The 27187-nt window shown below is 42.6% G+C and overlaps 1 protein-coding gene across 1 annotated transcript in view; it reads left to right on the top strand.

Annotated features, from left to right (window-relative positions):
- SIL1 (SIL1 nucleotide exchange factor) overlaps nt 1–27187 on the top strand; it is a 96366-nt gene that overhangs the window by 7944 nt on the left and 61235 nt on the right. Inside the window, exons 3-7 of the mRNA XM_015411010.1 lie at nt 680–827; nt 3280–3400; nt 15606–15711; nt 18693–18884; nt 21280–21401. Coding sequence (XP_015266496.1) covers nt 680–827; nt 3280–3400; nt 15606–15711; nt 18693–18884; nt 21280–21401 — 689 coding nt within the window. The remainder of the gene's footprint in view (nt 1–679; nt 828–3279; nt 3401–15605; nt 15712–18692; nt 18885–21279; nt 21402–27187) is intronic.

A 27187-nucleotide genomic window follows, 5' to 3' on the forward strand; every position in this document is an offset into this window, starting at 1 on the left:
AAGGAATACCCACATAGGTCAATGGGCTGTGTAAGGAGCGGGAAGGGGGTGTAAGAACTTCCTTCTTCCTCTTACATCAGTGGGGCTCGGCTGACAGAAGATGTAGGAATGCGATATTGTCTCCTTCACCCTTTTCACTGCCTCCCACGGATCTGTCACTTCATGCAGATCCCACAGCTCTGAGAATCAACTTTCCTGGAATCAGAAACCACTGTAAGTAGAAGGGAGGGCGAGGGGAGATCCACAGGCCTCCGTTCCTTCCTCTGGCAGATCACGAGATCCAACCCTATGTATTTAATCAGGGGTATTTAAAAGGCTTTCTCATTGGTATAAAAGTTTGTACTTTTTGGGGGCAGCGGCGGTTGGTGAGTATCTTTTGTGAGTGTGTGGGTATATGAGCTCGTGAGCCTGGAAGTCAGGGTGACTTCTGGCGACCTCTAGTGGGGCTTGGACATTTCAGAGAGGGGGCTTGATATTGCCAGCCTCTGTGTCATGGCCCTGGTATTCCTTGGAGGTCTCCCATCCAAGTATTTGCCAGGTTCCTGCTTAGCTTCCGAGGTCTGACGAGATCGGGCTTGCTTGGGCTGTCCAGGTCAGGGCATGTGGAATTTTTTCCATTAACAAATAACCTGTATGCATTTGCAAAACAAAAGCTGTTTGTTTTTTTTAATTTACCAAGGAGTTTGCTCTCACAAAAAAAGAAGAGAGCGATTTGAAAGAACAGAACAAGAAAGAGGCAGTGACAGTGGAGGATGAAGAGGAAGAGCTTGATCCTGAAGACTTGGAAGTGTTTTATCCAACCCATCAGTGGCAAACAGTCCGGCTGGGTAAGTTAAAAGTTGTGCAAATAACCAGAATAATCTGTCACGCTGTACAAATCACACTAGAGACCACTGTCTTCTTATATAGTTCTACTTACAACCAAAAATGATACACATAACAAATGGTTTCGCCACCATGCATAAATGACACCTGCACCAGTTGAATAGTGACCTAATAGTCCTTGAAAGTACAAATCTCTCTTCAGATTGATGGGGTCACTGGCTCACGGTACAGAGAAGAGTTTCCAGAAGAAAGCACGCAATAGACGTCATTTTGAATTTTGCCAGAGCTGGGTTGAGCTCCATCACTAAGAAAAGCAGCCTCATGAAGCCCTAAGGAATGGCAAAGCAACCTAGACGTTAGGGGTGTGCTAAAAAAAATAATTCGCCCCATTCGGATTTGGCCGAATCGGGCAGAATCAATTTCAGCTGGCAGTAAGACTCCCGCATGTCAGTTTCCTCAGTAGGAGCCCATTGGGGAGTCTTTCCGCCAGCCAAATGTCAATTTCAGCCCCATTATATCCTATGGGCCATTGAAGTCAATGGCAAAAACATAGGGTATATTCTGGGGGCTGGAGGGGAGGGGGCTTGAGGGAGAGACTCCAAACTCGCAGGGTAGCTGCTGGAGCCTCTCCCCAAGATACCAACCATGTTTCAAGAGCATTGGACCAGGGAGTCCAATTCTACGGGTCCTCAAATAGGATGCCCCTATCCCCTCCATTGTTCTCTATAGTGGGAATAAAGTTCTTGGGGAGAGGCTCCAGCAGCCTGTGAGTTTGGAGCCTCTCCCTCAAACCCCCTCCCCTCCAGCCCCCAGAATCTACCCTATGTTTTCGCCATTGACTTCAGTGGCCCATAGGATATAATGGGGCCGAATTCGGTGGCAAGCTGATTCAGATCAGAGAATCTGAATCGGCCTTCAGCAGCCCGAAAGGGGTCCGAATGGGCCATTTTGGGGGGTGCATTCGGTTCGGATGAACCGAATGCACATCCCTACTAGGCGTGCTGTCACTGCTCCTTTCATTCGTGCTACAGCTAGTCTAGAGCTCATGCCGTTAAAACTGGCTGCAAAAGTTAATTGTTGAATTTAAAGACTGCAGCAAACAAATTTATGCACATAAGTAAAGTGAAAGAAAATAAGATATAATGGAAAAGATATAAAAATATGAAGCACTTTATAGTCTCTTTTAAAAGCACACCACGAAACAAGCTCTTTGCCTGACAAGTTACACAGAAGAGCTTTAATTATGTAAATATGTCTATTAAATATGTCAAGCACTTCTACACTTAATTTTATTTAGGAGCAGGTTCTGCTGAATACAAGAGGGTTACTTCTGAGTGAACATGCATAGGATTGGGCTGTAAGTTTTGTAAAATTGATATAAAAATCCATGTACTTAAATATATACCAAGAAACTATAGAAACCGTGCCAATATGACCCAGTACACTAATATAAACTGTTTTTTAAACACTAGAGTGTATTGTTTTCATTCAAATTTCAACACACTATTAAACAATATACTATTATATTTGGAAGTTTTAGTTGAGATATGTGTAGCACTATGAATTGATAAAAACAGGAGGGCCTGGCGAGATCTTGTCCAAGGGGTCGCGAAGAGTCGGACTCGACTGTGCGACTGAACAACAACATGAATTGATAAAAGTACTAAAATGAGATTGATTTTCTCTTTAGTATAAACTTTGGAAAATTGGGTTATAAGAACAAAAATGAATAATTGCGGTGTCCAACAGATACAATGGATAGCCTTAGTAGCAGGTGTGTTCGTCTTTAATTCTTTTTTGATCCAGTTATGACATGGCACTACTGAGGTTGTATTGTGACTATTTTTTGTAAATGATGGTTATTTTATATCAGTCCATGATCTGAGGAAGACAGTATGATAGGAAGCGAACAAATCTGGAGTCTTTGTCTACTGATCTAGTCATCGGAATTCAGGACTGTGTTCTTTCCCACTGGGACATTTTGGACTTTAAATGACTATACAGTTGTGCTTCTTTAGCTTATGTTTTATCTTCTACACAAGCCATACTATTTGGATTGTATTATTAAATATAATGCTGTAGAATTTTGGAATTTTGTAAAAGACATACAGAAACTGATTTTCCCACATTATAGGATTCTCAGAAAATATTGTGATAAGAGTGTTTCTCTGATAGTGTATTGTATAATAATGTGTTGAAATTTGAATGAAAACAATGTACTTTAGTGTTTTTATAAAACCAGTTTTTATTAGTGTACAGCACCATAGTTTCTTGGTTGTATCTCATTGAACCGTGACCCCTTCTGTGGCTTAAGTATATACCAACAATTCAAATCCTGAGAACAGCAGTGTAATCCTAAACAGAGTTATACCGTATGAAGTCAGTGGACCTGGGGTATAACTCTGTTTAGGATTGCACTGTAAACGCGTCATAAAATTCTCATGTTGCTTGCAGGTCAGGCTCTTCCTGCAGGATTACATGTGCAGTTAAATCTTCAGACGGGAGAAAGGTTAGCCAGGCTTCCCAGTAATGAAAATGAAAAAACGGATGAGAAAGATCCTTCAAAAAATAAAAGGTACAGTAGCTTAAAGAGTTTTTTGTTGTTGTTGTTGGTGGTTTGTTTTTTAAATTGGAAGTTGGCAAGCTTCTGATTCCATCCCCGCTTTCTTTATTTGAAAAAAGGCCTTCCGTGTATGCTTCTTTACCTAGTTTGGCATTCTATCACTGCTGAATAGCTTGACTTCTGCTGGATTTTATTTTCCATTTTCAAGGTTACACCTTTCTTGGGGCTGGGGGGAACAATAGTACTCAAGTTATAATGGTAACAACTAAAGTTGCAATGGTAACAACATTTTAGTCTCCATTGTTTAAGAGAGTCTGTGGTGCATCAAAGCAGGTAGTGTGTATTATTTCTAGAAAGCCTATGACTTCCATTGGTCTCTCTTACCCCTGCAGTCTTATTGTTCAGCTCACTTTCAAGGTTGTCCGTGTCACAACATCTTAATCATTCAAATACTTTAATCCTGATGAACATTTGTTAAACACTAATAAAGGGTCCAGGAAGTATGAGAGTGTTTACAGGGAGGGCTCTGTGGTAGAGCGTCTGCTTGGGATACAGAATGTCCCAGCTGGAGTCACTGGCACCTCCGGTGAAAAGGATCAGATTGTCAGTGATATGGAAGACCTCTAACTGGAGACTTTGGAGAGCCATTGTCAGTCTGAGCAGATGGTGCTGATCTTGATAGACCAGTGGTTAGATTCAGTACGAGTCAGATTCACGGGTTTACTTTCCCATAGTCCTTGCCTCTCTTTCTTCTGCTTCAGTGCCCCCCACCACCAACACTGCCGCCTTGATTTGTACAGGGGAGAGGAGGGTTCAGGATGCTGCCTGAGAGGGGAGAATAAATGTGGCAAAGCAGTCAGACACTTTAGTCCAGTTGCTGCTCATCCAGAAGTGAGTTCCCCTTCCCATAGCAGACGAAAGGTGATGTTTCTGTCTGCTTCCTGAAAGGACACGGCCAACGGACTAGAGTCCCTTTGAACCAGCTCATACTGCCAGTCTGAGAAGCCAACTGGTATATGGGATCAGTACAAGTCAGTGCATATATGGGTAATGGTATGTGATGACGCCTGTCTCCAGATCTAGAAAGGGGGGACTTAAACAGAAAGAAGTTTGTAGGGTGTGAAATTTTCCCCTCTATACTTTTTGTTTTATAATTGAGGATTTGGGGCAGAGCCGTAACCCCCCTATACTGTCATAGTAGTTATTTTGATAAAAAGGTAAATTCGTAAATAACAAGAAACAAGAATAACAACACAGTGGCTGCGATCACACACACTAAATAATCCACTTTCCGTGCCCTTTCAAATTGGATTTTGCCAGTTCACACACAGTAAAATCCAGTTGGAAAGTGCACTCAAAGTGGATTGAAGGTGGATTATTTATTGTGTGGGATCGCAGCCAGTGTTTGTTTTAATCATGAGAGCTGCAGACAGATTCAACTAACACTTACATAAGTATTTAATTTAGTACTTTATTTAAAACACAAAATTAAATTACGTCAGGTGTGACCCTTTTTTTACAATTGCACTTTTTGTGCTTTCAATGAGATTAACATTAAACCAAATGATTATGTTTTTATTTTTAAAGTCTACTTACCGCCAGACATCCAGGAACATTAACACAAGCTGCTTAATATTAACACTGATGACTTGAATTAACACAAGCTGCTTAATATTAACACTGATGACTTGAAGGATCTTAACTGCTTCTAACGTAAGAACATAAGAGAAGCCAATGTTGGATCAGGCCAGTGGACCCATCCAGTCCAACCCTCTGCCACACTGGCCAAAAATACCAGCTGCCATCAGGAGGTCCATCAGTTTCAAACTTTCTCTGATGGCCTGACTACTACTCTCAAAAAGGGCAGGTAGTGGGGGAGTTGGTAGTGTGGAACCCTGAACATACACAACACCACCCAAAGTCTGAAATTCACAATGCTTGGTTGCAGTGTGGTGGCTGGTGCCCAACAGGACTGATAGGGCAGAGGGCAGTAAATGTTGGGCAGAGACATAATGAATTAGCTCTGATTTTGTCCCCATCCTTGTCCCTTGCACAGCGTGGCGGCCCTACATTTTTGGGACCCTGAAGGTTGAACTGTGGGGGGGGGCTTCTTAACCAGCAACAATAGGACAACATCCGACAAGGTCCACGGGGAGAGAACGGGGTGGTGGGGTGGAGCTCTTGAAAATGGGCTGTACAGTGGGCAATGAGATCTGAGTAACTGCTGTTATCTTCTTCAATTTAGAGCATATTTAGTTTAATTAGAGCATATTTAATTTAGAGGATATTCTAAAGTCAATATTAAGTACTTCAATCCATTGGCTTATGGTTCTGTCACCAAAATAGTCTTATTTTAATAACAAACACTTAAAAAACTCCATCAGTTTTGTTGAAAAATCCACTCATTATAAAAAAAGTTGCTTCTGGGCCCCTCCAGGATTAGGGGCCCTGAAGCTTCAGTTTCATTCGTTTCATAGTAGATCTGCCCCGCTTGCACAGTAATCCATTTCTTAACGGATAACATATAAGTGAATTTACAAAGAATCTCTGACGTTGATTCAGTAGGCTTGTGTGCCGTCATGCTGTATTCTGTTAAGGGGAAACCAGTGTGGTGTCTGCCAACCCTTCCAGCCTCCTCTAGCCACAACCAGCCCCTAGGTACTCAGGCTCGTCTCTCAATTGTGTACTTAATTTCTTTTATAATTGTAATAGAATAAGCTTTGTTAAGAGAACAAAACCTACTGGACTCAGTTTACTTCCATGCAAATAAGCATGTGACTGGCTTGACAAGGCAAAAAGAGTCTAGAACGGGGGAACTCTTTCTGATAGCGCAATTCTATGCGGAATTAGTCTAAGCCCATTAATTTAAGTGCACATTGACTGGAGCAACCCTGCATAGGAATGCACTGTAAGGAATGCACTCACTTTAAGGATCTTACTCCTCCCGGCAAGATTCCTACGAAAGAAATAAACTTCATTTAAAGGGAAATCTTTGCAGATAGTTTATTTTTGTGCATGCTTTGCAAGTTTATGTGTGTGTGTGTATATATGCATATATGCACACACACACACATATATATACAGGGCTGGTTCTGGGCAGGAATGGAGTTCCGGCTGGCTTCAGAGTTGGCCACACTCACTACAGCCAAAACCTCTGCATGCGTGGCTATAGAGGAAAGGCCTGGAGAGCGACACACACCCCCGGCAACTCCGAGGCGGGCGGGCCGGGGGGGGGGGGCCGGGGGGGGGGGGCCTGGAAGGATTGGGGAGGCATTTAAATGCCTCCCCATGCCTTCCCTGGCCTGTCCAAGGGCCAACTATCCTGGGCGCCCTGCAGCTTTGGGGCACTCAGGCAAGCCAAGGGAAGACAGTTTAAGCTGCCTTCCCTTCCCTTCAAGGGAAGGCATGGGGGTGTGGCCTAATATGCTAACAAGCTGTGCTGTTGGGGTGTGGCCCAATATGCTAATGAGTTTCTGCTGTTGGGTGTGGCCTATTATGCAAATGAGTTCCTGCTGGGCTTTTTCTACAAAAAAAGCCATATATATATGTGTGTGTGTGTGTGTGTGGACTCTGCTTTTGGGACTGCTTAGTCTTTTATTCCTCAATAAGGGCAACACATGGCCTCAGGGTGCCTCCTGCCATTCACTTGGCCTGTTACGAGGGAATTATAGGCTGGAAGGAACTGTACAGTAGGCTTGATGGGAACAACTAAAAAATGGGTTTCTTTCAGTGAGTATGCATGCCTTTGTCGTTTCTTTGTTTTCCTTTTCTTCAGCCCTCTCTACTTACAGTAACAAAAGTTACTGGAGAGCTGTGGCCTGAGAAAGCATAACCATCACAAAGAAGCTTTCTTGTTTTGACTGATGTGGTCTTATATCACGGAACAGATAGACTTTTAGCTTTTAACTGTTTTTGACAGGAACAGCACCCAAACCTTGCCTATCTTCATAATGCCCAAAGTCCTTAATGGACTCCTTGCCTAACCAGTAGAACTTCTAACCCTTCTCCCGCCAAAATCCAGTAGCAGCCAACTGTGTCAGTTGGCCAGTAATCAGACTGCCAAATGCATCTTTTTTCTTTTTTCAACATTCTAGTCCATGGTTTGGCAGTGATTGGCTGCAGCCCCTGGAGGGTGGATCTTGAAACTGTCCCTTATAATATACAAGGACAACATGAATGCTGAATTTGTTGTTAGCAATCTGAGATTTAATTACTGGTCTCTAAGAATTACGTGTTAACTGGTGCCACCTTCTGTTATTGTATTCATGTGATTTACATTGTTGAAATTTTGTTTTCTTCGACTTGTAAGCCAGTCATGCTCTCTCCTCTCTCAGCCTAACCTACCTCGCTGGGTTGTTGTGAGGGTTAGATGTGAGGGAAATGATGTACACCACCCTGAGCTCCTTGGGAAAAGCACAGGATAAAAATGTGACACCAATGAATGATTAAGCGTATGACCGTGCTTTGCAGATTAAGTGTATGTTTATGGATAGCGTTGCAAGAGAGTTGCTACTGTTACTAACTCTTTGAATTGAATTTTGATTGTCACTCCTTTCTTTGGAGGGCTTTTAGGGTATCTTTTTGGCAAAAGTTAAACAGTGCAGGATATTAAAGGCAATATGAAAATGCATAATAATAGAACTGAAGATTGTGTGTGATTATGCCGAAGACAGAAGCTGATGAAAATGTTTAAATAATGAGCAATCTCAATGAGAGTACAGTTGGATAAAAATGTTTTTAAAAGGAGAATAATTAAGTGACTGAAAGGAAATACTTTTTTTTCATTTATAGTTTTTTATTTTTATTTTTCTATTACAACAACAGTGAAAACAAAATACAAACTGTATTAAAGTGCTTACAGCCAGCTAAAATAGATATTATATGATATTAGTACAAACATGGTTAATATTGATAACATATTATACCAAGATACAATCCAACAGATAAAGAGCGACGATAACTGTATCGACCATATTATCATATCTTTTAACATATAGACTAACTTGTATTGGTCCTATTCTCTTGAGTTATAAAGATTCATAAAGGTAATCGTTCTTTTAAACCTACATCACCAAGAAAGGAAAAAGTTGAAGTAGAGAGACATATATTAAATAAGACACACACACACACACACACACATATATATATATAAATAAGGGGGGGGGGAATACCCAGGTAGGAAACAAACAAATCTTAAATCCATGTGTGAAACTGGGACCACTGAGAGGATATAAATTGCTGCTGCGATAAGTACTCTAAGATTGGAAACGGTTTAAAGGAAATACTTGAATAGCTCCAAAGACCCTGTGAGCTGTTGAAGAAACCCCAGTCCTTTTCTTACAGTATTGGATTGCCCCTCTCCAACAGGCAGATGAGCAGCCCAGGGATTTTAGCCAATTCGGGCTAAAATAACGATATTTTTTATTTTGCTTCGTTGATCACCTGTCTTTCTCATTGAGACTTGAGGTGGAGTACAGAAATATAAAACACTATAATAAAGCCTTGTAAACACCTGCCATAAACAATGCGATAAAAAAAATCTGGGTTGATAAAGCACCCAGGAGAGATCCTTGTTAAACTGCAGTAATAATAGCCGGGGGAGGGGGGGATCTGAATATCTTTATTGGGTGCTTACTGATTCTTATCAGATCTTTGCTCTGAACCATTTAGAATATTCTTGCAGCGCGATCCAGAATTACTCCAGCCGAAGCCCACTGAAGAAACTGGATTTAGACTGGGGTACCTCTGGTCAGGATTGCATTGCTAGATGTGTTTTTGCCCTTTTCAAGCTTCAGAAAAAGCATGCTGACTTCCAGATGTTTTTTTTCTTCATTCCTTTCCTTTAAAGAAAACCCAAAACATCATGTACATCTATATTCCCAGGAACAGAGAATGCATTTTTGGAACAGCTTTGGGATATTGATGTTACAGGCAAGCCAGATGGTGGTGGTCATGTGTCGTCTTAGTTTTAATCATATAATTACAATGAAGAAAGTCTCTTTTGCCGGTGATATTTGAGATACGGATTTAGTGAATGACAAACAGGGTTTCTTTCCCCCCCTTGCTTAGATTTTTAAAATCTAGTCGTTCGTTCTCTCTCTCTCTCTCTCTCTCTCTCTCTCTCTCTCTCTCTCTCTCTCCTTAATATGTTGTCAGTGTTTGTTGTGCATAGATCCAGTATTTTATTTATAATATTTCTTTAATTAAAATATTTTAATAACCAACACTTTGGGACTCAAGGATTTATATGTGTGTGGGTGGAATTAACCCGACTGTGTGGGGGGGAACAATGTTGTTTCCCCCCCCTTCTTTCTAAATGAGATGAGACAGCTTCCTTTGAGAGAGAGTTTTCCCCCCCCAATTCTGAAATTAACTTCTGGTTAAAGGGCGGCTTTAGACAGGCACAGTTACGCCTCTCTAAAACAGCTGATGTGGCTGAAGAATGTGAGCGCTACTTCTTCTCGTGAAACCCTGTGTGAAGGACTTTCTTCACGAATCTGATGGAGTGGTTCTCCAGTTTACAAGAGTTTATGCTAGAATAAAAACTTGTTAGTGTTCAAGGCTGCCCCTCAGACTCCTGTTTGTTTAGCTAATTGGTTTGATTGGGTGCTACTGAAGGAGAAGAAATGTGTCTGCTCTCTCCAGCCCATCTGTCCATTGCGCTCCAGTTTGCTTTAGCAAGAGCCAGTGTAATACAGTGGTTAGGGCATTGGGTTAGTGCTGTGGAGACCTCGGTTCAAATCCTTACTCGGTGATGAAGTTCATTAGGTGAACTTGGCCTACTTGTATTCATTCCCTCCCCTTCAACCTAACCTACCCCTGGGTGGTTATCAGGATAAACATGGAGATGGGAGAACTGTGCTATCTTTTCTGAATTCTTTGGCAGAAGGGTGCAATAAAAATGTAAACACCCCCCCCCCTTTAGAGCCCTAGATCCATCTTTCATAGGACGGTCTTCCAAGTCCTTTACCAAATTAATTTATTGCCATTTTGTATTTCTTTTAATGCTCTGACACCTTTTTTTTGGGCAGGGGGGCTGAGAGCACATATGAGATAACTCAGGGCATGTTGTAGATACGGCCTTGTCATGGGTTTATACAGGGGTCATTTCGTAGAACAAGAGCTAGGGGGACTCATTAGCATAACTCATTAGCATATGCCACACCCCCTGCCATCACCGGAAGTGTGTCATAAGGCCACACCTCCTGACATCACCGGAAATGTGTCATAAGGCCACACACCCCGCCCCCAACGGTCCCGGCCACCGGTGCCGGCCTTGCAGCTCCACTGCCGAGCCCCATGAAGGGCCCGGCAGTGGACCTGCAAGGCCGGCGGGAGTGCAAGGAAGCCCCGTGAAGGCCCTCCCTGGCCCCAGGCAGGCAGGGAGGGCCTCCCTCTTCTCCTGCCTCCTCCTGGCTGAATGAGGGCCGGAAGCGGGGTGGCCAGAAGCAGGGGGCGGGGCTTCGTCATGTGCCCCGCCCCCCGTACCTCACCCGGGGGAACTGCGTTCCCCCGCGTTCCCCCCCGAAATGACCTCTGGGTTTATATAATTGCATTTGCTACTTACTGCCAGCAGACATTTAAACATTTTAAAAGGAGCTAGCATTTTGTTTTTCAGCTCCTGCTATGTAACTTTGTCTAGTAAGCATATATGAGAACAAAAGTTCATTCTGTCCTTTCAGTGAGCAGCTATAAATGGCAGAGTTCTCCAGGGAGATATGTAATTCATTTGATTGGAATTATATTGCAGTTGTAATTTTGATGTATATGAAATGTAGCTGAATCTGTAGGTGTACTCTCAACCTGATGGTGAGCCACTATTTAATTAGTTTACTTCATTTTTCTCCATTTTGAGATAAGTGTTTGAAGAGACTGAACTGTAAAATTAAATATAACTCATTAACCTGAACTAAGTTGTTAATGATTCGGCTCTGCCTGCCTCATCCATTACACGGCAAATAAGAAAGTGATGGTTGTCTTTTAATGGTATAGAGACTAAGGGTCCTCAACTTTGTTGAGCCTGTGGATACTTTTGGAGTTTTGAGAATAGGGCACCATAAGCAAATGGCCGTCAAGGGGAACAAAATGGCTGCCATCAGAGCGACACCAGTCACAAAAAGGTTCTTTGTTGTGTGGCAAGAAAGACTTCAGGAAGGAAGGAAGGAGCACATGAACATCATGGCACCCACAGGAGGACCACTGGTATAAGACCATAGTCCTGGGAGTCATGAAATTGTCTTCATTCTTCATTTTCATCTTCTTCCAGTAATGTTCTTTTTATTATTATTTTTTGAGGAGCTCTTTCTATGGAAGTGGGTTTGGGTACTGCAACAGAATTAGCAATTGCTGCTTCTGCACACTAGAGTAGGATGCCTGCTATCCCTTATCGGGAGATGCCCGTGATCACTTTTGCATCCTTATACATGCAAAAACATGTGCTGCCATATTAAGCTGTGTGCCTCCCCTTTTCAACATATGAGCAGCAAATGAACCTAAAAACGGAAAAATATTGAAGCCATGTTACCTATTGAAAATGCTTACTCCAAGTCTTAATGTTAAACGTTCTGTGACACTGACAATGCTGTGGTACCAGTGTTTTATATCCTCCCAAAGATACCTAAAAAGGAAAGACCACCCTTAGGTAGACAGATAGTCTCTGGCTCTAATTCCATTTTAGAACTTCTTTCAAAATATGTTGACTCTTTTTTGCAATCCTTCTTTCCTAAAATAGCCTCTTATCTTAGATACACTAAAGATTTTATCTGGCAGGTGGAAGGGAAACCTTTCCCTGAAATCGTCTTATTATTAACTATGAATATAAGCTCCCTTTGTACCAGTTTCCCCCACAGTGAAGCACATAAGAACATAAGAACATAAGAGATGCCAATGTTGGATCAGGCCAAAGGCCCATCCAGTCCAACACTCTGTATCACACAGTGGCCAGAAATACCAGTGCCATCAGGAGGTCCACCAGTGGGGCCAGGACATTAGAAGCCCTCCCACTGTTGACCCCCCCAAGCATCAAGATGACAGAGCATCACTTGCCCCAGAGTCCCTATCTATACCTTGTGGCTAATAGCCACTGATGGACCTCTGCTCCATAGGCTTATCTAATTCCCTTTTGAAGCTGTCCATGCTTGTAGCCGCCACCACTTCCTGAGGCAGTGAATTCCAAGTGTTAATCACTCTTTGGGTGAAGAAGTACTTCCTTTTATCCGTTCTAACCCGACCGCTGAGCAATTTCATGGCGTGCCCACGGGTTCTTGTATTGTGAGAAAGGGAGAAAATTACTTCTTTCTCTACCTGCTCTTTCCCATGCATAATCTTATAAACCTCAATCATGTCACCCCTCAGTCGTCGTTTCTCCAAGCTAAAGAGCCCTAAGCGCCTTAACCGTTCCTCATAGGGAAAGTGTTCCAACCCTTTTATCATTCGAGTTGCCCTTTTCTGCACTTTTTCCAAAGCTATAATATCCTTTTTAAGGTGTGGTGACCAGAACTGCACACAGTATTCCAAATGAGGTCGCACCATTGATTTATATAGCGGCATTATGATATTGGCTGATCTGTTTACAATACCCTTCCTAATAATCCCCAGCATAGCATTGGCCTTCTTTATTGCAGTCACACACTGTCTCGACATTTTCAGTGAGTTATCTACTACAACTCCAAGATCTCTCTCTTGATCAGTCTCTGCCAGTTCAGACCCCATCAACGTGTATTTATAGTTAGGATTTTTGGCTCCAATGTGCATCACCTTGCACTTGGCCACATTGAACCCCATTTGCCATGTTGACGCCCACTCGCCCAAAATTGACAGATCCCTTTGGAGTGCCTCACAATCCTCACTGGTTTTCACCACCCCGAACAACTTTGTATCATCCGCAAATTTAGCCACTTCACTGCTTACTCCCATCTCCAAATCATTAATGAACAAGTTAAAAAGCAGTGGACCAAGTACTGATCCCTGTGGTACCCCACTGCTTACACCCCTCCACTGGGAGAACTGCCCATTTATACTCACTCTCTGTTTTCTATTAATTAGCCAGTTTTTGATCCATAAAAGGACTTGTCCTTTTATCCCATGATTTTTGAGCTTACTTAGGAGCCCTTGATGAGGAACTTTATCAAAAGCTTTCTGGAAGTCAAGGTAAACAATATCTATTGGATCCCCCTTGTCCACATGTTTGTTCACCCCCTCAAAGAACATTAACAGGTTAGTGAGACAAAATCTTCCCTTACAGAACCCATGCTGAGTCTGCCTCAATAGGTTTTGTTCATCTATGTGCCTACTAATTCTTTCCTTAATAATGGCTTCCACCAATTTACCCCGTATCGACGTCAGACTGACTGGCCTGTAATTTCCCGGATCTCCTCTGGAACCCTTTTTAAAGATGGGAGTGACATTAGCTACCTTCCAATCCTCAGGAATGGAGGCTGATTTTAAGGAAAGATTACATATTTTTGTCAGGAGATCCACAAGTTCACATTTGAGTTCTTTCAGAACTCTCGGATGTATGCCATCTGGGCCTGGTGATTTATCAGTTTTTGAGTTGTCTATCAGTTTTAGGACCTCCTCTCTCGTCACCTCAATCTGACTCAGGTCTTTCAACACCCCTCCTGAACTGTGGAGCACGTGGAGTGGTTGAGAATTTTTTGGTAACAAGAGACAAATCAGATCCACCTACTCATTTTTTGTTATCTTTATTCTTGAAAAAAATTATTTTTGACTCGACTCAGAATATTTTTTGCAAGTCAAAGGAGTTGCCATAAGATGTACAGCAGCCCCTAGTATAGCCTGTTTATACATGGCAACATTAGAGGAAAAATTTATTTTGAATCCAGACACCAATCCTTTTTTTGAACATGTGACTATTTTCAAGAGATTTATTGATGATTGTTTTATTGTGTTTAATGATGCAGTTCAATTACCACATTCTTGTAAATGGATGTATCAACTTGATGAGAACATTAAATATACATGGCAGAGTCATAGACATTGTCTGCCTTTTTTGGACATAGTAGTTTATAGATCCTTTGATAACAAGTTAGTGGTATGTCCTTATAGGAAAGAGACAGACCAGAATACATATCTACACTATGGTTCTTTTCACCCTTTGCCCTTAAGACAGAGTATTCCATTTACTCAGTTTCTTCGGATAAGGAGAAATTCCACTTATTATAGGCATTATGCAAGTGAGAGTAAGATCTTGTATAGACATTTTAGAGAGAGAGTATCCTTCTGAAATTATCAATAATGCCTGTCTGAATTGGACAGGAGTCTTTAATGGTTGATCAAAAAAAGACATCAAACAATAGGATGTTTTGGGCTCTTGATTTCACTCTAGCTGCCAATCAGGTAGGTTGTACCATATTAAAACATTGGCATTTATTACATGAAGTTCCTGGATGTCAGTTACCCTTGTTTATAGGGTTCAGAAGAACTCAAAATATTAAAAGACATCATTGTAAGATCAGATATTAGGGGTCAGCCCCAGTCCAATTCATTTCCCATAGGACATTACAGGTGTGGGAATTGTAAAGTCTGTTCTCAAGTATTGGAAGGGTCTCAAATTGATGTTCCTGAGAGACAGATTCATGTTACTTTAAAACATTTCAGTACCTGGAAAACTTCAAACACTGTACCTAATAAGATGTACATGTCCAATGATATATGTAGACAGTACAAATCGCCCTTTGAAAGTATGCATGTTAGAACATCGTTCTCGCCTTAAATAAAAAATGCTAGAGCCAGTTTGGTGTAGTGGTTAAGTGCATGGACTCTAATCTGGGAGAACTGGGTTTGATTCCCCACTCCTCCACTTGCACCTGGCTGGATGACCTTGGGCAAGCTGTAGTTCTGATAAGAGCTGTTCTTGAAAAAAGAGCAGTTTCTGTCAGAGCTCTCTCAGCCCCGCCTACCTCACAGGATGTCTGTTGTGGGGAGGGGAAGGGAAAGGAACTTGTAAGCCGCTCTGAGACACCTTTGAGTGGTGAAGGGCGGGGTATAAATCCAATCTCCTCTTCTTCTTGGTTAGCCATTTTCAAGAATTTGGACATGCTGTAGGTGATAAATGCAAGATTGTAGCATTTGCTGTGTAGCCTGTGTTAAATAAGCAGGGCAGAAGAACGCTGGTTGCTAGGTAAATGGTTTTTGCATGTTCTTTCAGTGTGGAAAAGTTGTTCACCTGTGTAATGCACATTTTATTTTCTGCAAGGTTGGGCCCCATAGATCTTGACCCAAGTTCATTTACAACACAAGAGCTCAAAAAGGCATTGGCTAAAATGAAGGAGAGCACGAAAGCCGATACGCTGGAACAAAAGGTATTCATCTAGGAAAACATAAATTGGAGCATTAGTGAAAATGTAGCAATTACACACTTGGATCAGCTTGTGGAAAACAAAATTTAGGAAGCCTGTGATGCAAATCTGGACTGAGAGTCCAAAGTTCAGAAATATCCTGCAAATATTTCCAACTTAAAAGTGCACATTAGATTTGTCTGATTGTGGTCCATGGCCACCAAAGCCAGGCTGGTTTCTATATAATCCAGATGATTTGTGCTTTTCACTTTCAGTGTGGTTATCCTTTCCAAGGAGGAGAAGAGAAACAACTTCTAGCTTTAAAGAACCAGTTGTTAACCCAGAGATACCTCAGTTTTCTTCTGCCTGGGTCTGTGTGGGTTGTTGATCGGGTAGACCTGTGAATGTATCCATTCACTGTGTACTAATGGGTGGGGTTTTCTGAATCACGGGAGTCAGGGTGTTCAGAGCTGTGGACCTTTTCAGCCTCCCTCTTTCCCCAGTAGCTTCCTGGAAGCTCCCAAAAGCTGGTGATCAGGGCCAAAATACACGGTACATGTGGCATAAAGTTGGAGCATAGGTGCCCATCCCAGCTTGTAGTCACATGTACGATTGGTGGAACTCACCTTCAAAGTGTTCAATTGCTCTGCTTGGCTTAGGAGCACTGCAAGGGGGAGGAGGGGCTTCAGGCTTCCCTCTGGCACTGTTTTTGCCAGCAGAAATGGGTGGAGCCCAAGGAAGGAGCAAAACAAGCCCCCCCCCCCTATTTCTGCTGGTGAAAATGGTGTGGGAGGGGAAGGCTCCCATGACTCTGAGCCTTATTGAGGAGGCTGCTGGCAGGGGGAACTCTGTGATTGTCTTCTGTCCAGTTTCCCCCCATTGTATTTAAGATGGAAATAACTTAAGTGTTTGTTTTTTTTTAAATTGAGGAGTAGCAGGGCTTTGTTTTTGTTTTTTTAAAGAGGTGCCGGAACTCTCAAGAGGGAAATGAAGTTTTCAATCTGTATACTGAAAATGCATGAACTTTTAAACATTTTAAAAATGATTTTGTTCTGGAACTCCGTTCCGATGTGTTCTTCCAGAAAAAAAGCCCTGAGGAATGGCCTGAAGGAGAGGTATTCTATGCCCTATCCAGTTCCTACCCCTAGAATGCCCTGCTGTAAAATTTCTGGTGCTCTTGGGAAAACCTTCTCTTGTTAAGAACATAAGAACATAAGAGATGCCAATGTTGGATCAGGCCAAGGCCCATCCAGTCCAACACTCTGTGTCACACAGTGGCCAGAAATACCAGTGCCATCAGGAGGTCCACCAGTGGGGCCAGGACATTAGAAGCCATCCCACTGTTGACCCCCCCAAGCACCAAGATGACAGAGCATCACTTGCCCCAGAGTTCTCCAACTCTCTGAAAATTATTGGGCCAGCCAAGTGTATAAGCTCCTTCTTTTCCGATTTAGCTGCAGTTCAGCCCAGTAGAGTCTGGGAAGTTGGACCAGTGGAGTTACAGGATAACCCTAAACAGAATTATACCCTTCTCTATCTACTGACTTCATTGAATTTTGAATGGTATAACTCCGTTCAGGATCACGCTGAAAGCTGTTCTTCATGTCTCTTCTTAGGAATTATTTTCAGTGGGATCTTTGACTACCCGTGAAACAACTTGCTCTTCATTGGTGGTTATCATGCTGTCTTTCAACAGTTGAGACCTGGATTCTAATCCAGAGGCTTGCTTAATGACCTTGAAAAGTCTTGTATTTGAATAGGGAATGGGCTCATGTCCTTGAGTTGGAATCAGAGTTACCTTTTGCCCATTGAAGGGCACTTCTGTGGACACGCTGTGGCTTTCTCCAGTTCCCCTCTTCCGTTGCAGACTCTCCCATTGTGCCCCATGCCATTCCTAATGGTTCGATGCCACCCGGGCAGCATTTCAGGGAGGCCAGTGGTCTGCAATAAAAAAGGGGAGGTGGGGAAGATCCATTCCTCAACCAGGATGCATTCAGATGGTTAGATCCAGACTGAAGCTCTACTTGTGGGGTTTCCTTCTGGCTCGTGAGGCCAAGGATCTCCTAAGTTTTAAGTTGCAGGAGCTTTTGCAGTAGGCAAATTTACAAAGATAAAAGGAAGGAAGATCAAAAAGGGGGGGGGGGAGAGATGTTTCCCAGGTGACTGTTAAGCATTTCAAATTGTCAACTGCCTTGGCAGAGCTGTGGATAAACAGAATGTAAGAACAAAATCGCTAAGTAATGAGGACTGTTTTCGGTAGCTGTAAATCACACTACCAGCCCATTAATGCATCATTGCAGTCATTTCACCTTGTCTTAAGGTTAATGCCACCTCTTGAATCAATCTTAAATGCTCAGGGAGGTGGCCTGTACACACAAACAGTGTAACGCATTGGCTTGGATTCACTGGAGCGTTTCCACAGAAGGAAACATTTCCACCTGTAGAGCATGACTTTCTCTCTCTCTCTCACACACACACCCGCTGCTACTGCAGCCCAAAAGGCTCCCTAAAATTCTGCTTTCTGTGGGGGCGGGTTGTCCCTGTTCCCAAGAGGACTGTTGAGGTGAGAAAGTCACACTTGGCAGGTGGAAATGTTTCCTTCTGCAGAAACGCTGTGGTGAATCCCGGACAGGAGGAGGGAGCTTGAGCACACTGTTGTTCAGTCGGCCTGGGCAGAATGTGCCGCAAAACTGAAGCTCCCTTGAAGCCAAGCTGTTGGAATAGTATGATTTCCATCCCAATACAATACCGTGCTCTTGTCTGAGAGGTTAAATGTGCTGATAGGAGGTGGCCAATAACGCTGTGTGTTTTATCTGGCTGCATAATTAACTGCATAATTAAAAGCACTCATGTTTGTGTTTAGCGGCAATTACTTGTGTATACCGAAAGATGCTACTGCTTTGACAGGATTCCCCCCCCCCCCAAGAAGCAGAATGTGGGTAGAAATTGGTGTTTATCTTTTTGGAGAGTGTGCTATTTTGGTTTTGTTTTTCCTCCTTTCTCAGGCTCATCAGGAAGATGTCAGACGAAGGTTCCGTTCTATTGAAAAACTCAAGGAAGAGTTTAGGGAGCTGAATATGCAGCTGGAAACAGACTTTGAAATTATGTCTAAACTAATCAACAGATTCAACAGTACCACTTCAACGTTGGAAGAGAAAATAGCGGCACTTTATGATCTTGAATATTATGTTCATCAGGTAAGAAGGGTTTTTTTTTTAAGCACGAACAGCTGTTGTGCTATATTCTGGGAAGAAGAAATCATAAAAATAGATCTACCGCCATACCAGATGTTATGTAATTGGGGCACTCTGTTTATTGACACTTGACATTTTGCCAGCACAGGTGTACATGGTCATAAGGGGGCAAATGTTGTTATGTATAAAGTTGTACGTGGGGGTTGTAACCAACGTTAGATGCTGCAGTATGCTGCGGCATACAGCTTGAATGCACATTCAAGAAACCTCATTATATTCTGTGCAAGTTTACCCAGGCTTTCTAGAAACTAGTTGCACTAGGTCTCAGTGTTGGAATCTGTTCCAGATCGGCATAGTCTAGGGCTGCAATCCTGAATGTGGAGGCAAGTTCTGTTGACAAATGAGGGGAAAGCAAAAAATAAAAACCTGAAGTGAAAACTAAAGGCACAAAAATGCATGCGGAAATCAGGGGATAAACCTAAGCAGTATGGGGCCAGAACCGACACCCCCCCCCCATGAGGGAAATCCAATATCTCAACTTCCTTTTTCTTCTTCCTTACTGATGAGTTCGTTGTCAGTAATACAGATGCTTATGTTTAGACCGCAGATACTTTTGTCTAACTTTGCTAGCAGTGTTTCATTTACTTTTTAAAATTGCATGTGCAGCTCATCCAGATTCCTAGTAATGACTTTCCAAAGGAAGGAGAGATTTGTTTTCATTTGATAGTGTTGTTCTTTTTATGGCAAATAATTCTCTGGGGGATGTTTTAATCACATTCTTTGAATTTTCTGTGATTCATTCTGTATTTCATGGTAGTCATAATAGTACATGGTTCCTGCAAACGTGAAATGTATTGCTTCTAGAAGTGGGGGGCCGTTGTGTATCACTGGAGGCAGGAGCTCTTTTAACTTTTTTGTCTTTTAAAGTTAATTAGCCATTTTGGTCGCTATAAGGTAGGATCAGATTTAGATTTGCATACTTTTCTCTTTTTTTGGTATTTTTGGTGTTTTTGTCTGTGTGTGTGTGTGGTCTCGTGCCTGGAAGTCATGGTGAGCTCTGGCGTCTCCTACTGGGGCATGGAGGGCGTTCAGAGAAGTGGCAGGCTATCAAGCCACTTCTCTATCAATAGCTATTAGCCAAAAGGTATAGATAGGAACTCTCAGTCTGGGGCAAGTGATGCGCTGTATTCTTGGTGCTTGTGGGGAGGCAACAGTGAGAGGGCTTCTAGTGTCCTGGCCCCACTGCTGGACCTCCTGATGACTGGATGGGCCATTGGCTTCTGTTATGTTCTTATCATCAGATCTCAGAAGCAAAGCAGGGCCGACCCTGGCAAGTATTTGGATGGGAGATCTCCAGAGAACACCAGGGCTGGGAGGCAAGAGGCAGGCTATGAAGCCACTTCTCTGAGTGTCCTTCAGGCCCCAGTAGGAGTTGCCAGAGGTCAGCATGACTTTCAGGCATGGGCGCACACACACAAAAATGCAAAAATACCCCCCCCCCCAAGAGAGAGTGTTTCTCTGCACAGGTAATCGGGCTGCACTGTGCAAAGTGGTTCAGAAACTTACCGGATAAATTATTGGGCTTGTGCTCTGTGCTGCTGCGTATAGCTCAGTGTAAGTCGGATCCTGTTGTGTAATTTCTGTACTGCCGTTGGGTGATAGTGAGATATTGTAAAAATGGTATTTAGCAGAGATAAGATAGTCCAGCAGTGCCAGAGTAAAATAATTCAGACTGAGAGTCCATGTGTGATTAAAATATAAAGTTTTTACTAAATTCTAACATGAGAAGGGTAACTGGAATGAAAATAACAGAGCATAATCGGCTACATCCTTACTCTACAAAGACAAAACTAGAAGAGGGAGATTATGGCTACTCTTCTTGTTCTTCAGAACACCAAACAAAGACGGGAAGAGAAGCCATAAAATGGTAATACACCTTGACACTTTAGTCCCAATCAAATTCCTAGATCAGGGAGAAAATTCCCGGGCATTCGACAGCTAAAGAACATTGGTTACATGAGAAACATGTGACTTCCTGTGAGTAACATAAACAAACATTTAACCCCAGATATACTGAGTGTTTTCAACTTGTAATACCCAACAGCTGCTTAATGGGTCATAGGAATACTTATGCTATGCTTCAGTTCTTTCTGGTGGTTCCGGACTTCTAAAATCCTCATTCCCTGTTTACTGAAGGTCCCGTATTGTTGATTGAACCATAAATGTGTAATCCACCTTGAGTCCCTGTGAGAAAGGGGGACTATAAAAATAAGGAAATAATTTGGGGAGGAGGAAAGGGCTGTATTTGTCGGGTGGCTTGAAGGCCATCTCTCTCTTAAATCAATAAACGTCTTTTTAAATGTAATTTTTAAATGTGATTTTTCATTCATCTCTGTAGGTGGACAATGCCAAAGATTTGCTTTCCCTTGGTGGCTTACAACTTTTGATTAATGGGCTAAACAGCACCGAGCCACTGCTGAAGGAATATGCGTCCTTTGTGCTGGGAGCAGCTCTCTCTAGGTGAGCCTCTTTATTCTCTGTGTGTGTGTGTGATTTCTGTGAATTTGGCCAGAAGGAAGGCTTAACGGAACAAAGCAGGCAGTACTGGGCTGCCTGTTGGACAGGAGAGGCATGGATTCTGGCTGGAATGCAGCATGGCCAGCTGTTCGACAGCCACCATTGTCAGAATAGGTCAACCCAGAAGTGACTCGACCTGTCCTGTGGTTGCTAGGCAACCTCACAGGACTTCTTGTCTCCTTTGGAACTGGGCTCAGTGGCTCTGTAGCAGCTGCTGTGTGGCTGCAGCGGCAATGAACTGACCCTCTCCCAATATCCAGAGAGAGGTTTTTAAGGCGCTAGCTGTGACAACAAAGAAACAAGAGCCTCAAGTTGACACTTTTTGCTAATTAGATGGTAATTAGGTTTAAAAAAATATGTGTTGCTGAAAGGATCCCAGGCTCTTGAGGGGAAGAAAGAAGCAAATCTGAATATATGCTGTCTTTGGGATTATAATAATAATACAGGGCTTTTGTTTATATCTGGTACCGTTATGAGCACTCAAAAGGAGCCGAACTTCGTAGTTATTATCTAAGCAAGACTTGAGGGTGGTTTTCTTTTAACAGAGTTCAAAAAGAGAGCAAAGAGACAAAGCAAAAGTGCCTTGCAGGATAATCTCACGTTTATGACTGGATTCTATGTGTTTATATATCTGTCGTGCCCCTGGGACCTTAGATAGATAGATGTGGCGGAGTTCTCTGTTGCTTGGCTCGAATTTCCCAATCCTGTGGAAAGTCCCAAGTGCCTTTTCCAGCTATTTCTTCCAAAGTAGTGCTATGAATTTCAACTCAGGACCCTGCATGTTTGCCTCATGGTTTTGCGGTGTGCTGAGCACTATCATTTTTGGGGGCGCAGCAAGACACATAGCAAAGTATGTCCGCTTAATATCGGCAGGTATCCTGGTTTAGGCTGGAGAAACTTCCTCCATCCTAAGGGGCCTCCCTCCAAACTGAGTGATTCTTCCATTGAAGGAAGAACCATCACTTTACCGAGCAAAGTTTAAAGCTTTCCTCCAACTTAGGTGGTCAGTAGAGTGACCATCAGGGGTCATTTCTTGCTGGAGCGCGCCGGAGCAGTGCTCCGGCAGTAAGGAGTCCAAGGTCAGCCCCCCCACTGCCTTTCCTGGCCTGCCTGCCAAGGTGGACAGGCCAGGGAAGGCCTGCAGAGCCCCCCCACACCGCCTGGGGGGATTTAAATGCCTTTCTTTCCCTTCCCCCTTTTAAACATGCCTGGGTTCCCTGCCCGATCTTGAGAAGATCAGGCAGGGAACCCAGGCATGCTTGCATGCCTGCCCTTTGTCAGGGGCTGTGGCATATGCAAATGAGCTATGCAATTGCGCTCCTCCACCTCTTTTTCTATAAAATGACCCCTGGGCCATTCACTGCACCACACTATGGAAATATGTGCAAATGAGTAAATGGGATTCTCTGTGTTGTTTACTTTCCAGCTTTGGCTTTCTACCTACACAAATCATGCATTGATAAAATACTGCTACTCAATTTTATTTATTTATGTAGAATATGTACATACCTGTCTTTCTCTCAACCATCTCGGGACTCTAGGTTGATATTATTTATTGTAGAAGTAATCATTATCTGTACATTTTAGGTGTTCCTTGTCTACACTTGTTTGTGGCATTTCTTTTGAGTTGGGCCTGTGTTCTGTTTTGAATTCCTAAAACAGTCAAGTTAAGGCTTGTCCATTAACCCTTCCTTTTCTATTGCTTTGTCACTGTCCATCAAAACGTATTCTTTTACAATTTGCTCCTTTTGGGTGTTGTGGGGCTCCCTTAGAGCTTTCAATGCTGTAATGGAGGTTTTGTATACTACCAGTTTGTTTTATATTACTAAGCAGACTTTGCTGCTTCTATAAATGAAATGCTTTTCATTAGCAATATGGAAACAAAGTACCGGACCGTGGGAAAAAACTTGCTCCTTATTGATGAATTGAACAGAAAATAGTCAAAATTCATATTGCTGTTTAAGGTTCGTACCTCAGAAGACATTAAAGATCTGTCATCCCAACCCAGAAGTACACCAATGTTTAAACAATAGAATTAACAATCTGGGCAAATATTTCACACAGTACTTTGAATTTGTTCTAATCTTGAAATAATAGCTATTACTAATAATAACAGTTCAAATGCCATAAATATTGAAACTTCTAAGTGCTTTGGAATGGCAACTTCAACCGTAGCTAGAGAAAAAAATCTAAAATTGACCATGGTCAGTGCCAGATTAAGACAGCAACAACTTTACTTCCCTACATGTGTCTGCAGAAAGAGCCAACCTTACATTCAAACCAAAAAATTCTGAAGCCATCCTTCCTGAGCTAAGACAAAAATGTGTGAGCTAGAGGCTAAAAAACTGTGAGCTAGCTCACACTAATTCAGCTTAGAGGGATCACCGCTCACAAAGTATCTGTTGTGGGGAAGGGAAGCAGATTGTAAATCGCTCCGAGACTCCTTTGGGTATTGAAGAGTGGGGTTTAAAACCAGCTCTTCTTCACCTTATCAGGTGAGTTTTGCTAGGACAGGGGTATGATTATATTTCAGATAACAGCGTTCTCTCGTTCCAGCTGAGCCCAAGTTGAATATTCCCCCCCCCCATTTCAGCAAGGTTTTGTCAATAAAAAAATTACACTTTTGTGTAAGAAGATGGACCTCACTTTTATTTTAAAACTAATCTATAAACAATTGGATCCAGAATTTAATTTGGCCTCATGGAAGTCATTCCTGGGATTGTATGTAAGCCATGAGCTGGTGTATAGCCTCTCCCAGCCCTCTCGATTTGGACAAGGACTTCTGTGATGGGGTGTTTCAGAACTGAAACTGCAGTACTAACCATGGTGCTGAAGTGGCAAACTGCTGCCAGAGGACACTGCTGCAGTGTGTTTATTTTGGGTGTGTGTGTGGGGGGGATTTGTAAACTAGCAGCCCTCTGTGAGCCACAAAATGGGCTGACTTGCACACTGCAGCATTATTTCGAGATTCAAGCGCCTCTGCTGGTCTTTCCCATGGTCCTCCCAAGCAAGCGTTTGGTGCAACAAATGCATCATTCTTGCCTAGCTGTCGCAAAGAAATTAAATGTATTTTCTTTAGTAGTGTTTCGGTTGCAAGGAAGTCACGTTTCTTTTTTTTCGAGCAAGGAAGGAGATTGTAATGTTTTCTAGGTGGGAAAATGGGATTTCCCACCTATGCGATGAGTCACAGTGATCCTTGACTAAATGTGTCAAATCAGCTTGTGTGTCTCACCATCTGCTTGATATTACAAGATCGGGGTGGAGGTGGGGGGAGATTAGTAAAGAGACCTTTACTCACTCATGGGATTCAAAGAGTGGGGAGGAACATCATCCGGGCTTCAATTTCAGTAGGTCTTTCACCAACGTACCTTAACCTTACTGGAGCAGGGAGCAGTTTTTTAAAAAAAGCAAAAAAACTACACTAGGGAGTTTGATTTTAGTCTGTGTATTGTTTGCTTGTGGTCTTCAAAAAAACCCCTTCATTAAAGAGAAAGGGTCTTGTTGGTATAAGATACTTCTGCACCAAGCAAAGACTTTTTAATTTTTTAATAATTTTTTTATTGCTTTTATATACTACACAACTACAGGAAAAGGGAGTGGGAAATAACTATAACTAAAAAAAAGAAGCTACAATTTAAGGCAAGGATCATATTTTAAAGGTTACATTTTCATATATCGTTCTTACAATACTCTGTATTAAGTATGAATACTGTGTTTGATGCCTTATTTGCTTAATAAAGCTAGTTTGAGCCATTAATGTTAATCTTTAGGTGAATTATAGTCCATTATATTTTGTTGAACTTCTTGTTTATCTTTCATGTTTCCGCACCTCAAATGGAATTCCTTTAAAATTCTCGTTTCTTCATCTTTAACTTTCAGGATTTTCCCAGATATCGCTTTTAAGACTGCGTCTCTAGTAGATCTCTTGGAGAATTTCACAAATATTTCACCAGGTAGCTTATTCTTGTGATAAAGTCTGGATAAGTTCGATAAACCAAGTCCATATCATTTTGTAGTAAATCCTGCTTAAGCTCTGTCACTGGTGCTAAAGTTTCGCTTAATATTTCTTTTAGATTTTCTCCTTTCTGTTCTGGGATACCCTGGAAACGTAAGACATACATTGATCTCTCCATCTGAAGCTGTAGCAATTGTCCTTTGTCAGAAATTCGCTCTTTTTCCACTTCTTCCAGTTTCTGTGTAATATTCTTTGTTTTTTCTTCAACTTTCTTGATGGCTTTATCAGCCTCAGCTGTTCTTTTGTCAATTCCGATCAGTTGCTTTTGAACTCCGTCAGGTTTGTTGTTGATGTTAGACATCTGCTCCAGCAGAGGGCGCAGCACTATTGCCAGCATACTGGAGAGATCAGTGGCTGCTTCCGGTATCCAGGTAGGAGTTGTTGTCTGGGTAGTTCCTGTGGAAGGTTTCTTTTCCATCGCCATTTTTCTCCCTCTGCTGGACGTTGTTTATGCAATGCTCTGAATGCCGTGGGCACTGTCCTGTGTTGGTGTAGTGGTTAAGTGTGCGGACTCTAATCTGGGAGAACCATGTTTGATTCCCCACTCCTCCACTTGCAGCTGCTGGATGACCTTGGGTAAGCCATAGTTCTGTCAGAGCTGTTCTCTCAAAGACAGCTGTGGAAAGAGCTCTCTCAGCCCCACCTACCTCACAGCGTGTCTGTTGTGGGAAGAGGAAGGGAAAGGAGTTTGTAAACTGCGCTGAGACTTCTCTTCTTCTTCTGCTTATACCATGCATCTGCCTGCTTTGTACCCAGCAGCTAGGCTGGGCACCTATGAAGGGGGCTCCTAATTATCTTGATGGCTAATTGTTACTTTCCAGTCACTAACTGTGAAGTCCAGTCCTGCAACAATCAGGTGGGGACCAACTTTTCCTGCCTGTGAAAGAGAGGCGAGGGCTGGCTGTTACAATGACTTTGCAGTGATGAAAAGGCATTCTGTAGGAGCACAATATAAAGAAATAATTTCAAACATTATGAACTTGATTGCAATTTGGGCAATTTTTTCCGTAGGTGGCAGGCACCATTAAGTAGCTTTTTTTTTTTTTGGTGATTACCACGCTGAGTTGAACATCCAAAAAAGTTACCTTATTTTCTCACGCTCTTTCTCCTCCCAGCATTCTCCCCTTAACGTATTTCCTATTCGTGCTTATTTAGAAATAAAGTCCCATTGATTTCAGTGGTACTTAGTCCAAATCAGCTGCATAGCAGGGGAGGAAGAGATCAGCTTGGCATGATTAGACCCCGCGGAACAAAGTATGTTTTACTGTACGGAGCCTGGCTTCTCCTACAGTAGCGCAGAACTTTGTGACCTTGTTTGGCAAAGTTCCCGTGACTGGGGAGAGAAAGGAAAGCTGTTTCATTTCAGCCTCCCACTTGCAAAGATCAGAAGCTCAGCAGCTCATTTTTTTTAACTGTATGAGTCACCTGGCAGCTGTGTCAAGGACAAAGGAATTTGGAGAGCCCCGTTGCCAGCCATTCAACGTGAACATTTTTCACACGTGTCCTTGATTAGACCAGTGTTTCCATCTAGTGAAGCATCGTCTTCCGCACAGTGGCCAACCATTTGCCCCGGTAGACCCAAAAACATTGCATTAGAAGGCTTTCCCCGGATCTTGCCTCCTGGTGTTCGCAGGTTTGCTGCCTCTGCATAGGGAGGTTCTTTCAGTCACCATGACTGGTAGCCCCTGATGGGCCTCCCCCTCCATGCATCTGT

This window comes from Gekko japonicus, unplaced genomic scaffold, assembly GCF_001447785.1.
Source record: "Gekko japonicus isolate JY-2015 unplaced genomic scaffold, Gekko_japonicus_V1.1 scaffold428, whole genome shotgun sequence".
In the NCBI taxonomy this organism is placed as follows: Eukaryota; Metazoa; Chordata; class Lepidosauria; order Squamata; family Gekkonidae; genus Gekko; species Gekko japonicus.